The sequence below is a fragment of the Solanum pennellii genome, chromosome 1 (genome assembly GCF_001406875.1).
Source record: "Solanum pennellii chromosome 1, SPENNV200".
NCBI classification, from domain to species: domain Eukaryota; kingdom Viridiplantae; phylum Streptophyta; class Magnoliopsida; order Solanales; family Solanaceae; genus Solanum; species Solanum pennellii.
In genome coordinates, this window is record NC_028637.1 from 5,407,998 (window position 1) to 5,422,243 (window position 14,246).

Genomic DNA, 14,246 nt, shown 5'->3' on the forward strand with positions numbered 1-14,246 from the left:
GTATACCGAAATATACAAATGTAGGACCCATTTGTATACCAAAATATACAATTAGACCGAAATATACAAATGCAGGACCCGTTTATATACTGAAATATATAAATGCAGGATCCATTGTATACCGAATAAAAATGCAAGCCCCATTTGTATATCGAAATAATGTTGAACCTACCTGTATACCGAAATATACAAATAGACTCAAATACATATTTTCATGTATATGCATACCGAAATATACAAATAGACTCACATACATATTTTTATGTATATGCATACCGAAATATACAGATTAATAGTCATAGCAAACATAAAATTTGTTATGAAGCGCAATTATACAAACTAATGTTTACTAAACCTAAAAATTTTCAGTTGAGTCATCATAGTACCTTAAAACTACCCAACCTTGCATAGTCTTAAACCGCCCCACAACCTTTCTAAGTATCACATTTTGCTAGGACTCTTCAAAATGCTGAATGAAACCATTTGAATTCTCCAAAAATAGTACATTTTGAAAGGATTCGATAATAGTGTGACAAATTTTTTTAAAAGTCCGAACAACATAGGTCATGGTAAGGATCTATTATTGATGTCCCCTTGCATAAAAATAGGGAATATACTTGATCCATCACAAAAGGTCAATAACCACACTAAATTAAGAAAAGATGGAACTATAAAATCCTGACAAAAGATTAGAATGTACTAAGTTCCACATGCTTTGTGCCCCATATTGTTGTACATTTTGTTGACAAGAGGGGAACTTGTTGTAACCCTTAGGCCCTACTCTGAAAATTTTGTGCAATCTAGTTTTGAGGCAGCTGCTTTATCCAGATACCATACTAATTTCCCTTTATTTGGCTGGACCATCTTTGCAGGCGATGACGGAACGTCAGGTCCGACATCATCAATTGCCAAATGTGCAGCCTCTGCTTTGCTGCTTCCAGTTACAACCACAGCCACATTAGAAGCAGAGTTAATGACAGGCAAAGTAAAAGTAATCCTCTCCGGAGGAGGCTTAGGTGAGTCGGTAACAAAAGTTACCCACTCGTCTTTCTCATCGAGTATGGAGTGATCAGGGAATAGAGATGCAATGTGACCGTCAGGTCCCATCCCGAGTAAGATGAGGTCAAACTTGGGGCAGTCACTAACGTCTGAAACGCTGATTACACGAGTCCTTACTAGCTGTCTAATTACAAACTCATAGTCTTCAGCAGCCTTCTCAGCTGTCACTGTGTCGTTAATCGAATGTACATGGCTTGGAACTATAGGGACCTGAAAAATGAAAACACAAGTGAGTATTGGCTTCAATGTACTATCATACAACCACGATTTCACCTCCTTAGTCTCTCTTTTTTTGTTCGTTTACTTTTGAGTCCAACTCGGGTTACAAGTAATTAGAGTATTGTGGATAAGAAAAGGGAAACTTTACTAAAAGTCTATCCTTTTTTTCAATTCCTTCACCACTCGTCTCTATACCATTAAAACAGATCGATGAGACTCGTATAACAATAGTTAACACCAGAAAAAGTATAATGGCCCTACAGAATATCTAAACCTGGCCATCAAACTTCATAATTGTATATACAATTGCGAGTCTTTTCACATTAAGTTGATTGTTGCACTCGAGCATCTTTTTCGTGATTACAACAAAGGATTCAAAGTCCGAGATGTGTGGTAAATTAACTAGACAATCATATTCCTTGTAATTGAGATATGGGTAAGGTGGATACAATATCGGAACAAGAATGATGGATTTATCCTACCACAATCAATGATAAAAAAAAAACCTTCTATGGTTATACGTGATAACTATACTTCCAGGACAGAAGATAGAAATACGATGTCAAAATATGCAAACCAGGTAAAAAAGAGTGAGGAGATAAGTGAACAGAGAACAGTATAGTTTCGTGTTTAATGCTTTTCCACAACTAGCAGATAACATCAAAGTTCTAGAAAATGTTACACACGACCAGCACGAGAAGTCTACATGATATTCGTAAATGACAAAAGAGATGGACAGGACTAAAAGGATAACAAGAACACAAAGGCTCGAAAGTTTCCCTGCATTTTCAAGCCGCATCATATGTGGACAATTTTAACATAACTAATTCTTCCACAAGGATGTTGTGATCTACCGTACTCTTAGAGTGAAATATCGAGATCTGGCTATAGTAAACTCAATATCTACTTTAAAGATCTCATGACAAAGAACACGTCTATAATGAATCACAACCCGTAAAAGGAAAGCCATTGCTTTGACAAAGAAACAGAATAGTCAATGTTAACTACTACTGAGGCTCACAACAACAAATAGTGTGCAGAATAAAGCTGAAGTCGAGACGTTTACCTTAGACAAAAAAACATCTTTGGCGAGCTTGTAATTACTATCAACATGATTCTTCGCCACAACACGTTCGTCCACCCAAAATATATACCATTTGGACCAATCAACAGTCTTGCTGTAAGGGACTTCACATAGTTTTCTGCTTCCTCCAAGTTTTCAAACATATTTACACAATCTTATAGTAAAGGCAACAGAACAAATATGAACAGATAGTGAGTGTGCTTACGTACGTAATTAAGCTAATGAGTGATCCACCAGATAACGCGATGGCAAATACTCCCCTCTCTTTCACAGAAGCTTCGGAGAGTTCTGAAATATAGTCTGCTAGATCAGTGCTTAGTTCATCCAAATACTCGTAAATCTTCACCTCTCTTCCATCTTCTTTAGATCCCGAAAAAGCCATCGTTCACTACACAAATCACAACATACAAGAAGTCAACTACAATTGGGACCTAACTAACTCATGAAGGTAGAATTTGTCCAAGTCCATGTAAGCATACCACCAGTCCATTTTCCCAACTAACGTGAAACTCTAACCCACTCTAGCACCCCCGTTCACGCCCCAGGCCTCAATCCAAGCAAGTCGGGGCAGAATTTTTCCAGTACATTTCTACTAGCATCCTATAAAGATGTGATACTCAGGTCTAACTCAACCCCAAAAACTACCTCACTCTAGAATTGTTCAAGTTAATATAAGCAGACAAGTACTCCATTTCCCAACTAACATGAGACTCTAACCCACTCTAGCACCCCGTTCACACCTAGGCCTCAATCCCAAGCAAGTCGGGGTAGAAATTTTCCCGTACATTTCTACTAGCATCCTGTAAAGATGTGACACTCAGTTCTAACTCAACCCTAAAAACTATCTCATGCTAGAATTGTTCAAGTTCATATAAGCAGACCACAAGTCCATTTTTCCCAACTAATTACATGAGACTATAATCTACTCTAACACCCCATTTACGCCAAGGCACAACTAGAGTGTGGAGCGAAAAAGCCCAAACAAAAATGAACATGACACTGATACCATGATACCATGTAGAAGTATGACAACTATTGTCAAGTGCGTATGAACGAATCACCCTTCCATTCCCCAACCAACGTGGGATTTAACCCACTATAACACCTCTTTCACACTCAAACAACTGGAGCGTGGATCGAGAGCCCAAATTTGACGAATACATGCAGAGCAATTAGTCAAAGTACAAATTTCAAGAAAAGTCTTAAGCAAAATTACAGCTTCTTTTTCTGAAAAATTTCATTGTTCTTCTTGAAGTAAGTCACTAAGAAAGAGTTCAACAGTCAACCAAACATGACAATTTAGTAAACCACATAATTAATAAAATATACAAAATCAAACAAGCAGTGCATGCATAATTTAAAACAAACAAAAGGAAATCAAGCAAGTAAATTAAAAGCGTAAAAGATAAAAAGGGAACCAAAGATAAAATTAAAAAAAAAATCTTGGAAATCATATATACATTTAAAAAAAAAAAAAAAACTGAAACCAAGACAGAGAGAGAGACAGAGTGTCTTACAGAGGAGAAGGAAATTAAAGAGAAAAAGGGAAAAAATGGGTCTCAGCAATTTCTGAATCTATATGTATAGATAGACTTATACATCAACACCATATGGCATAAGCTAATTTACTACTCTTCATAATGTGGACCATCAATTTATATCTAAAAGCTAACCAAAATTATCACAAATACTACTCTCTCCGTTTTATATTAGTCATTCGTAATTATAAATAATATAAATAGAAAATAAGTAAAAATATCCTTAAATTATCTGAAATAATTCAAATATATCCTTTCTGTCAAACTATAGGATCAAAAATACCTTTCTTATTAACAGAATCAGTTAACTTATTTAGACTTTCAAAAATATTAATTATGGAGGAAAAATAATTTTTTTATTTATATTTCTATTTTTTATTTAATAAATGAATAAGTAATTTAAAACGAAAGAGACATGTGATAATTTGATCTTACCTAGTAAAACAAGAAAAACATGAATCTATGTTCAATACGGAATCAAAGAATCTCCCTGCTTTATATTAGTTATTCACATTTATAAATAATATGAATGATTTTACTAATATGTCTTCATATTCATTTTTTTAGAAAAAGAATTTTTTAAAAGTTCATAAACTTATTTAGACTTTCATAAAATATTAATTATAGAGGTAAAATGAATTATTATTTATTTATCTATTATAAATGAACAAGTAATTTAAAATGAAAGGGACATGTGACAATTTGATCTTAGCTAGTAAAACAAGAAAAACATGAATACGCAATTAACGGACCCCCCACCCACCCATTCATTTGTGGCACTCCTTTCTCATGGAGTGAAAGTTTCAAATCATAGTTGAAGCGAGTTAAATTAAAATTGTGAGCACTTTTACACTATACGTCTTATACATTCGAGGCGACTTGTTTGATAACTATTTATAATAAGATGGACACTTAATATTAAACGGAAAAAAATGATGAGCACATAAGTTTTTAGGTTAAGGGGAAAAGGGTCTGATATATTCCTCAACTTTATCATTTGGAGCTGATATACCCCTCGTTATAAAAGTGGCTCATATATACTCTTACTGTTATACAAACGGCTCACATATACCCTTGCCGTTACAAAATGGGTCACATATACCCTTCATTTAACGGAAGTTAAAAAATTAGTTTTAAATTTATATTTATTACTTCTAATTTTTTTTAAAAAATTATTTAGGGGTATATATGATTCTTCTATCAAAGTTCAAGGTATATTTTAATTTTTTTCATACATAAATTATTTTTTGACTTCTTTTATTATAATTATTTGAGTTTCTTATTCTTATTTTATTTTTTTCTTTCAGTCCTTAGTTCAAAGAAAAAAAATTAAACTATGTTTTGTGTGTGTATTGTAATTTAATTTCGTATTCGAAGAAAAAATTTGGTCATCTACAATAAGTTTTACAAGATTATTAGTGAAACATAAATAAATTTGATTATTAAAATAATAATTATAAATTAGTCTTGAAACAAAAAAAAGTCAAAAAAAATATGTTTGACGAGGATTAAATTTACTTATATGGGATTATATTTTTTAGAAAAAAATTATAAAAATGTAGATTAAAATTATTATTTTTTTCATTTCCGTTAGGGAAAAAGGTATATGTGAGCCATTTGTTTACAAGTAGGGGTATATATGAGCCACTTTCATAACAAGGGGTATATCATCCCTAAATGACAAAGTTGAGGGGTACATCAGACCCTTTTCCCTAGGTTAAGATATTAAAAATGATGAATGTAAAGTAGTGATATTAAAAAGTATCGATATTAAACTTATGACTCGCTAAATATAGCGAATTATAAATTTATTTTTTTTCTTTAATGTTAAATTCATATATATTATCTGTTTAACAACAAATGATATATATAAATTTACTTAATTTAAAAAAAACTAATATGAAAAAATTTTAAATGTTTTTTTGAAGAAATTAAAATTAAATTTATAAAATTTAAATTCTCGATCCACCTATAAATCTGACACATTTCACCTGAATGTGAAATGACTTTGGGATGACATGCAAGAGAATTTACTTTGTGGGGTTCCTCGTGCGTGCGTACAGAGATCACGACAAAATAACGCACAGAAGACTCTCTCAAGTAAATGGATGATCTATGTCGCGAAGTTGAAATTAAACATTTGTTAAAATTAATAAAATTGATATAAATAAATATCTTGTTTATGCACATTTAATTTTAGGTATGTATAAGTACTAAATAATTAAATTTATATATAATTAAATAAATAGATACAACATGTCTTACTTGACATCTTATTATCTTACGTGTATTATTATCATGTAAGACATATATGTATACATGTTTAATTTTATAAAATCTTAAGTATTTATATTTACACTCCAATTAACAAAAATAAATGTCAGTTGAACCAAAGTTAATTTTTTACTTTTACACGCGTAAAAGAGCTTATATTATTATACTTTTTGTAAAGCCAGCGTTCAGATGGCAAAGTCTAGCACATTACAATTTCAGACAGATATTGGGACGATCAATAATAATTGAAATATATATTACTCCCTATGTCTCTATGTAACGTTTTTTTATTACAAAATTTAAATACATTTTTTTTAATCGTAAATTTTTTATATATCTTTTAATTATTTTGAATTCATAATTATTGTGACTTATAATATTTTTTATGAAGTTTACAAATATATAAATTTCATTTTTAAAAAATTGAAGATTTCACGAGCAAACTGTGATCAAACTTAAACAGTTTGGCTCTCAAAAAACAAAAAATATCACATAAATTAAAACATAAAGAATAAATAAAAAGCGTCATGTTCAAATATTAGGAGATATTATGCCTAAAATCGCGGAGGAAATGAAACACATGTTTTTAATTTGTACTACAATGACAAGTGAGTTGGACCATTTTTGTTTGAATATTTTAATATATGCAATGTGGTGATTATCTTGAGATATATTAGTACTAATGTATCATTTGTTATAATATTTTTAGTACTAAAATGTCTCACTTGTTATATAATTATTACTAAAGAGATGAGCTAATTCATTTGCTATGTTGAGTCAAGCAAATCATTTACCTTTTATGGATATATATTGATGAACGTTTTGTTTAATGGGTTCATGTGAACCTATTGCTACTTGGGGTCAATTAACAATTTACCTTTGTTAGCTAATACAAGTTCTATGAGAGAATAGGCATGGACTTGTCTTGTTGTTTTCTATTGTATGGTTGCTTTAAATGCATTGTTGTCGTCTTTTTGTGTTTTCTTTAAATGCATCACCCTTATAATGTAATGAATTATTGTCATTTCAATACATTATGATAGTTTTCTGATATTTATATTGGAGTTTTACTGATTAAAATTTGTGTGAGTAAGATCGTTAAATAAGAAGTGTTTTCTATCAGAATATTTCAATACTGATAGTTCGAACTCAAAATCTGAAATTATGGTTGGATGTGTTCCATTATTTAAAGTGGTTTGTATCCTTACTTTAATTATCTACTTGACGAAATAGAATGAACAACTTTTTATTCTCGAATTTTATGGATTTGATTCAGTCAGCCTCATGACATAATCGAGACTTTTGATTATTGACAAATGCTTCACCAAAAAGACCTAGAGTTTTTCAGTTGTTACCTAGATTGAATAAATTAGCATATCATCGCGCTACTAAACGAAGAAGTCACTATATGACTAAGACCTCAACCTTTTGATGTCATCATGAGTGTTTCTACTTTCACAAGAACCAAACTTATGTCATCTTTCATTGTGTTTATAGACAAATATCATAGCAACCATCATTTTCTTTAGTTCATCACCACACACACCATCAATGGAAATAAAAGAACAAACTAAAAACAAAACAAAAAAGTAGAGGAGGAAGAAACGATGAACACATCAAAGGTAATTTTGGAATCTGATCCATCATTTTCAAAAAAAAAATTAATGGCACAATAGAGAGAACAGAAAAATAAAATATATTATGTATCTTCATTTGTAATATCATTATAGAGAATACTATAAACTCTACGATGATCATAGAATACCTAGTTTCGCTAGCTTTTTTTTTCATGCTTGCTAAGTGATGGAGTTTTATCATTGCAATAGGATTAATAAGGTAAGGTCTAACACCCTTGCTTGTACTCTTCTTTGAAGGTTCTTTTATTTGTTAATGTACTCTTCTTTGAAGGTTCTTTTATTTGTTAATGAAAATTTCTTAGTTAATATATATATATATATATATATGTATATATATATATATATATATATATATATATATAATTCCCAACAAATTAAAAACCCACAACATTACATATCAAGACTACAAGAATCTAACAAATTATATCAAGTCCTTCCATCTATTTTTATTTTTGTCTATTTTATGATGGAGACTTTGTAACGTCTACTTCATTTTGGAAAGAGAAAATGTGAGCTATGAATAATATCTTTTGGCTTGTGATATTTTTACCCATTTGTTCAAACCCCTTTTGCATAAACAAGTTTCGCTTTAGATTCTATTGGTCTTGCACTTAAATGGAAAAAGAGTTGTTCTTTTCTTTAACCATTGTCTATTATTTAACTGTCCATTTTAAAGTTTTCTATATCATTGTTGTCACGGAAAGACATAATTTTAGAAATAAAGAACACCAAATTTAATGTGGAAAAACCCTTCAACTCACTTCCAATAATATATAACTACTCACGCTCAAGTATTTAAAAATAACTCTCACTCAATTTAGGATAATTACTCAAAAGATTCTCTTAAAAGAGGTAACACTCAAAAATCCTCATAAACTCATGTAGAGATCATTTTTTCTCTCATTTTAAATGTAAAAGTATTACACTTGGGAATAATTAGTTCCCTTATACTCATTTTGAAACATGAAAGACAACTCTCGTCATTCTCATACTCATTTAATTTACTCAAGTCTTAATTCAAGTTATAGATAATTAGAAAAGACTTCTCAAAATGACTCAAACGGGACTCTTAAACTTTCCTCTTAACTTTACTTGAATTTGAAATGTCAATCAAGACATGTGATTAGGATATGTAAGATCTCTCAAGGATTAATGAAGGCTTAGACAAGGAATATCATGAAGAAATCATAAGTAGGATTTGAGGGAACACACACGGAAAAGCAAGTAACCTGGCGACCCTGACACGGGGCGCCAACTCCAAAACTACTAGGCAGTAGTTGGGGCGCAATCCTGGCTCGGCGAGCCAGGCTCCAAACTACTTTAGTTTGGGCGCGATGGTGGCGCGATGCCTCACCTCTCTACTCAGATTTTGACGATTTTTCTTGCTAATCTTAAGGCCTAACTAATCTAGAATCGAATGATTTCCTTCCAAATCTTTTTGATTCATAAACCCAACACAATTTTAGTGATATCCCGCCAAATTCCATCAAGAACAACACTTGTTTGCAAGACCCTCACTTCAATAACTCAATACGTCCATTGTTAAGGAATGTGGGTTAAAACTCAAGAAACTCAACCAATCAACTTCAAGAACGAATTCATTGATGAAATTTCACGTAGGGTGTGAGTAAGAATAAGTAAAATCACTATGAGAAGCTTACATACCTCGAAGAACACTTGTTCTTGGCGAAAACCCCAACCCTTGAATGAATGCTTGAAACCCCTTCAATTTTCTCCTCTTGAACTTGCTCTCAAATCCCTAAACACTTTTGGAATGTCTTTATTAACTTAGCATATGATTAGACCATTGACTTGGGAGGGTAAAACATGGGTAGGACTTTAGAGGTAAGTAAAAGACCAAAATACTCTTTTCTTAAATGGATGGATAGCCTTAACTAGAGAGGCTCCCCTCAAATGGGCATAACTTTTTACTCCTAGCTCAGAATTTAGCAAACTCGGCTGCGTTGAAAAGAAGACTCAAAGTTCTTTGATTTGATACCTCGTGGGACATCTAAATTTTTATGTGCTAAAATTTATGGTCACTTGAAATTGAACCAAAACTAAAAACTAAAGTTTAACTTGTACGAATCTCTAGTTGGATTTTCGAAGTATGATATGTTACAAAAACATAAAGGTAGGTATTATAAAATCGTGGTTGTTGACACCCAATTTTGACCCTCGACGGCATGAATTAATAGCGAGTTTCTTAATTCTAAACGATTTCGAAATAATTAGTTTTTATAGGGGTTAAGATGTTTTCTAAATTATTTTTACATTAATCTTATCACTTTTTATAATTCTTAGGTAATATATATGATATACATAATTGCGTAATTAGTATTTTTATGTCCGCTCGAAAATCGTCTCAAAGGATTTTATCTTACTTAAATATTTTACTAATTAGTTTTGTTTGGATTCGTTAATTTTTATAATTAAAATGATTATTTTACTCCGTTAGAATTGAAAAGCTTGTTAATTAACTTATATTACTTCTTATTTATCCATTTTATCGGAATTCGCCAAGTGACTTAATTCAACTAAATCCGTCAATTATGAAACCAAGCTTTGGGCCTTTTATCATATTCTCTCATCCCAGCCCACTTTTCAATCAATTGCAATATCCAACCCACACCTTTACCTGTTTTTGACACGGCCCGATTCAAGTTTATAGCAGTCCAATTCCCTTTTAACCCAATTTCCAGCCTACAACTTTTACTCTTGAACCGACCCAAATCCTTTTCCATGTTGGTAAGAAAATAAACCCAATGTTCTAGACACGTGAAGGAGCAATTTCATCTTCTTCACGGCATAGTAGCGGCGTCGACGCGCGAATTTTTACGGGAATGACGCGCCAACGTTCACGAAGAAACCAAACGGAGCCAACACGCAGCGGTGTTCACGGAAAAACGATAACTTTATTCGCGTCTCCCTCTGTTCCCCACAGGTTTCGTACGTTTCCTTTTGGCCATGGCAGTCTGAGGATGCGTCCTTGCTTTTGCGTGGATGGGCGACACGTTAAGAGTCAAGAACGAAGGATCGATCGGAGCCACTCGCGTCTCTTTCACCTTTTGGGATTTTGGCCAAATTTTGTGACAATATGGTACAACCCAGCTGTTTTTTTTCGGGGGAGGATTTTTAGAATTTTGAATTTCAAATTTTCAGGGCCCTTACCCGTCTTTTTCCATTTTTCCGCCATTCTTATTCAACCCTAATACCCTTCTATATAGTGGCTGGCTATCTGCTGCGAGAGAGGGAATTTTTTTTTTTGGCGGAACAATTTTTGTTAGAGAGGTTTTGTGGGAGAAAGAAGAAACAACAGGGGATTTTTTTTTTGTAAAGGTGAGAGTTTTAAGTTAAACTTCTTTGGGTTGGATACTTCCTAGCAAAAACTATTATAGAAAGTAGGGGAAAGTTGGAGAAAACAGAGGAAAAAGAGTTCGAGAAATGGAGTGAATACTCAAAAATTAAAGACAATACCACAGAGAAATTACAAAGGTTTTGGAGGCTAAAATAGACCCAAAATCGACAAGTGAGATAGAAGGCACTCGAGTTTTGATTTCGTTTTGAATTCCACGTTCTTGATATTTTCTCATAGTCTCATTTTGGTGGTGGGGTCGGCCTCGTAACTAGCTCGTTTGGTCTCAAAACCTTCCCAAAGAAAGGTAATGTCTCTATCTTATAGCTCTTTTTCTCTCTTTGAATGATATGAGTTTGTTCTATTTTTCACTCGACTTGTTTGAATAGTTCTCGTTGTTGAATATTCATGTGTTCAAATACAGTGGTGAATATAAGCTGATGTTAGTAAGGTTCTCTTAATGCTATTGAGTTCTTTCTTTAACTGTTGTTAGTTATTCTCTTAGTTGGTACGGTTGGTTGTCTTCTTGGATGAAGCTAATATCGTATCGTGTTCTTTTCATTAATTTTTCATCTTACTCAAAAGTTATTTGAATACCCTTTGTGTATCTATTTTTTGCATCAAAAGATTTGCCAAATCATAGGGTTTACGGTTGCCTATTATTGATAGTTAAACTACTATGAAGTGAAGAGCTCATTTGTCTTTCAGGTTTGCAGTCTACTTCAATTTCTTGCTTCTCTTTTTCTACTTCGTCTGCTAAATGTTTGTATGCATGATCGTCAATGAGTTTGCTATTTTGTCTCCGTGTTGATGTGGATTGCTGTTCTAGGATTCTAATGTAGTTAAATGTTTAGTTCTTTTCGGATTTCATTCTCCCCTGTATAAGCAAGGTTATCAACATGTCTCTATCGTTGTTCTTCTCCATTTGTACTTGTATAACAGAATTTGTTCGTCTATAATTGTTTCATCATGTTGAAAATTTGAGGCCATGTCGTCTTAAGAAAGTGGTGAATGACTGTCTCTAATGTGTTCCCTCATTTAAATTAAGTTTATCTATTTTAGGTAAAGGTAGTGCTTGTTGATATAAATATTTAACACAGGTTCCAACTTGCATCTTACGTCTAAAATCAATAATTATTTTCGTCTTAGAGGTATATCCCTTGGCTGATTTATGTATTCCCCAAAGTGTGTTAAGTAATAAATTGTTTCAGTCTCAAAGGTATAATATTGTTGTGGCAGTTGTAAAATTTGGTTTTACCGATTTTGTGTTGTCCTATTTCCTTTGGTCTATAACTTAGAGTTTAATTATTGTTCTATGTCTCCACAACTTGTTTACTCCTATTATTGGTCAAATTTGCTAAGAAATGGAAGTTAGTTGGAGACAATATTATAAGTTTATTTGTATTTTGTTAAGCAGCACTGTTACTGCTAGTTGTTTGCAATATGGACAAGCCTTGTTCTTTTGATGCATTTATCATTAAATGATCGATTCAGAGATGTTATTATTGGTTACTAATTATTTTGTTCTCGCTTCGTTTTGCATATAAAATCGGTCTGAGTTTGCCAAGAACTCATATTTCCCTCGCATATAGTGAGAGTCATAAAGACTCGTATTCCTTCCCTTCGAGTTAGTCAGCCGAAAATTGATGAGTAGATCCTGCAGTGAAAGAATTCAAAGTCGAAGAAGTTGAACTAAAGGGCCCATTTTTATTTTATGCATATTTGTATTTTGTTATGTTTTAGGCCTAAGCCCTCGTCGCTTTTATTTTCTATATTTATTATTTATTATTGTATGATTAGTTTAGGACAGGTACAAAGAAAAATGGGTCAAAAGCTCAAAACAAATGAGTCCAAATACCGGTCCAGGCGGACAAAAACAGGATTCGGACCCGACTCTCTCTCTCTCTCTCTCTCTCTCTCTTTTTACTTCCCCGTATATTTATTTGTTGTTGATTGCCGCTAGTTTTAGGGTTAGAAATTACAAACCCCAGCAAAGTGCCACTATGTTCTAACGGTTTAAATTAATCGATCGACTAAAAGGACTTATAAAATGACTTGAATAATTTCGCGAATTAAAATAATCCACTTAGATAATAGGTTAGTATCTTTACATTTCTAAACAAATTTTCAAATAAAATTAAAGGTAGACAATTTTTAGCCAAGTAAGTTAGTTATTGGACAATTGCAAGTTAGCAAATATTTTAGGTGCGTTAACGGTCTCAATTTGACTGATTTATAATAGTTAGAATTATGTATCAAGTACAATTTTACATTTTTATGTGTCATATTAAAGCTTATTATTTATATTGAGTATCAACATCATTTTTTTCAATTGCATAATATCCGATACTTTATAATTAGTAGACACAAAATTTAGAAAAAAGATATTATGTATATGATATATCGTTGCTTCAAATGATACCTTTTTAGTTGTCGTGTCTTTTAACTTGACACATGTCACAACTATTGATACTATTATTCTATCCAATGCAAAATGTACAAACAATTAAGTATCCACACAACAATGTATACCAAACTAACTTTATAAAAGATTAAAAATAAAAAAATGTAACCAGAATTAAAAACATAATATTTTTCATTTATCGCATCATAAATAGTAACCTAAAAGTACTTAATAAAGTATCTGATGTATCACTGCATAGTGAATACATACCGAATCCTATACCTCATGTCTCATCATTCCTATGTACAATTCACCCCATATCATTCCGAATACACAATGGAGACAAATTACCTTCAACAATGTATCTGATCTCGATGTTTTTTTTTCGATTCATCAATACTCAATTCAGCTGCAATTGTTGAAATAAGATTTACGAATGAACTATTTTCTCCAACCACTATCACATCACTTCTATATCTCTCGTATCTAACATCACTTTTCCATGATCCAAAATGCCTTAACAAGATCAAAATATTCATTTTGAATCTTCACAAAATTGCGTTCCAAAATTGTTTGAATCAAACTTTTAATGTTTTTTCGAAGAATAGGAAGAAGATTTCACAATTTGAAATTTTAAAATTATAATTCAGTTAGAGGTTTATGACTGATTGGTTGA

At 32.1% G+C, this 14,246-nt stretch overlaps 1 protein-coding gene across 2 annotated transcripts; it reads right to left on the minus strand.

The window, feature by feature from the left end:
• Window positions 1-488: 488 nt before the first annotated feature.
• Window positions 489-9,649, minus strand: LOC107013128 (probable 6-phosphogluconolactonase 2). 2 transcript variants are annotated; one of them, XM_015213125.2, is made up of 4 exons: window positions 9,477-9,649; window positions 2,572-2,750; window positions 2,345-2,480; window positions 489-1,269 (listed from the first exon to the last, which is right to left on the minus strand). In XM_015213125.2, the coding sequence occupies exons 2-4, from the start codon at window positions 2,742-2,744 to the stop codon at window positions 778-780; spliced, it is 801 nt and encodes a 266-aa protein (XP_015068611.1). In that variant the 5' UTR covers window positions 2,745-2,750; window positions 9,477-9,649; the 3' UTR covers window positions 489-777. The 2 variants fall into 2 exon arrangements, with proteins under 2 accessions (XP_015068611.1, XP_015068605.1); XM_015213119.2 differs by lacking the exon at window positions 9,477-9,649 and adding an exon at window positions 3,880-4,024.
• Window positions 9,650-14,246: the final 4,597 nt, after the last annotated feature.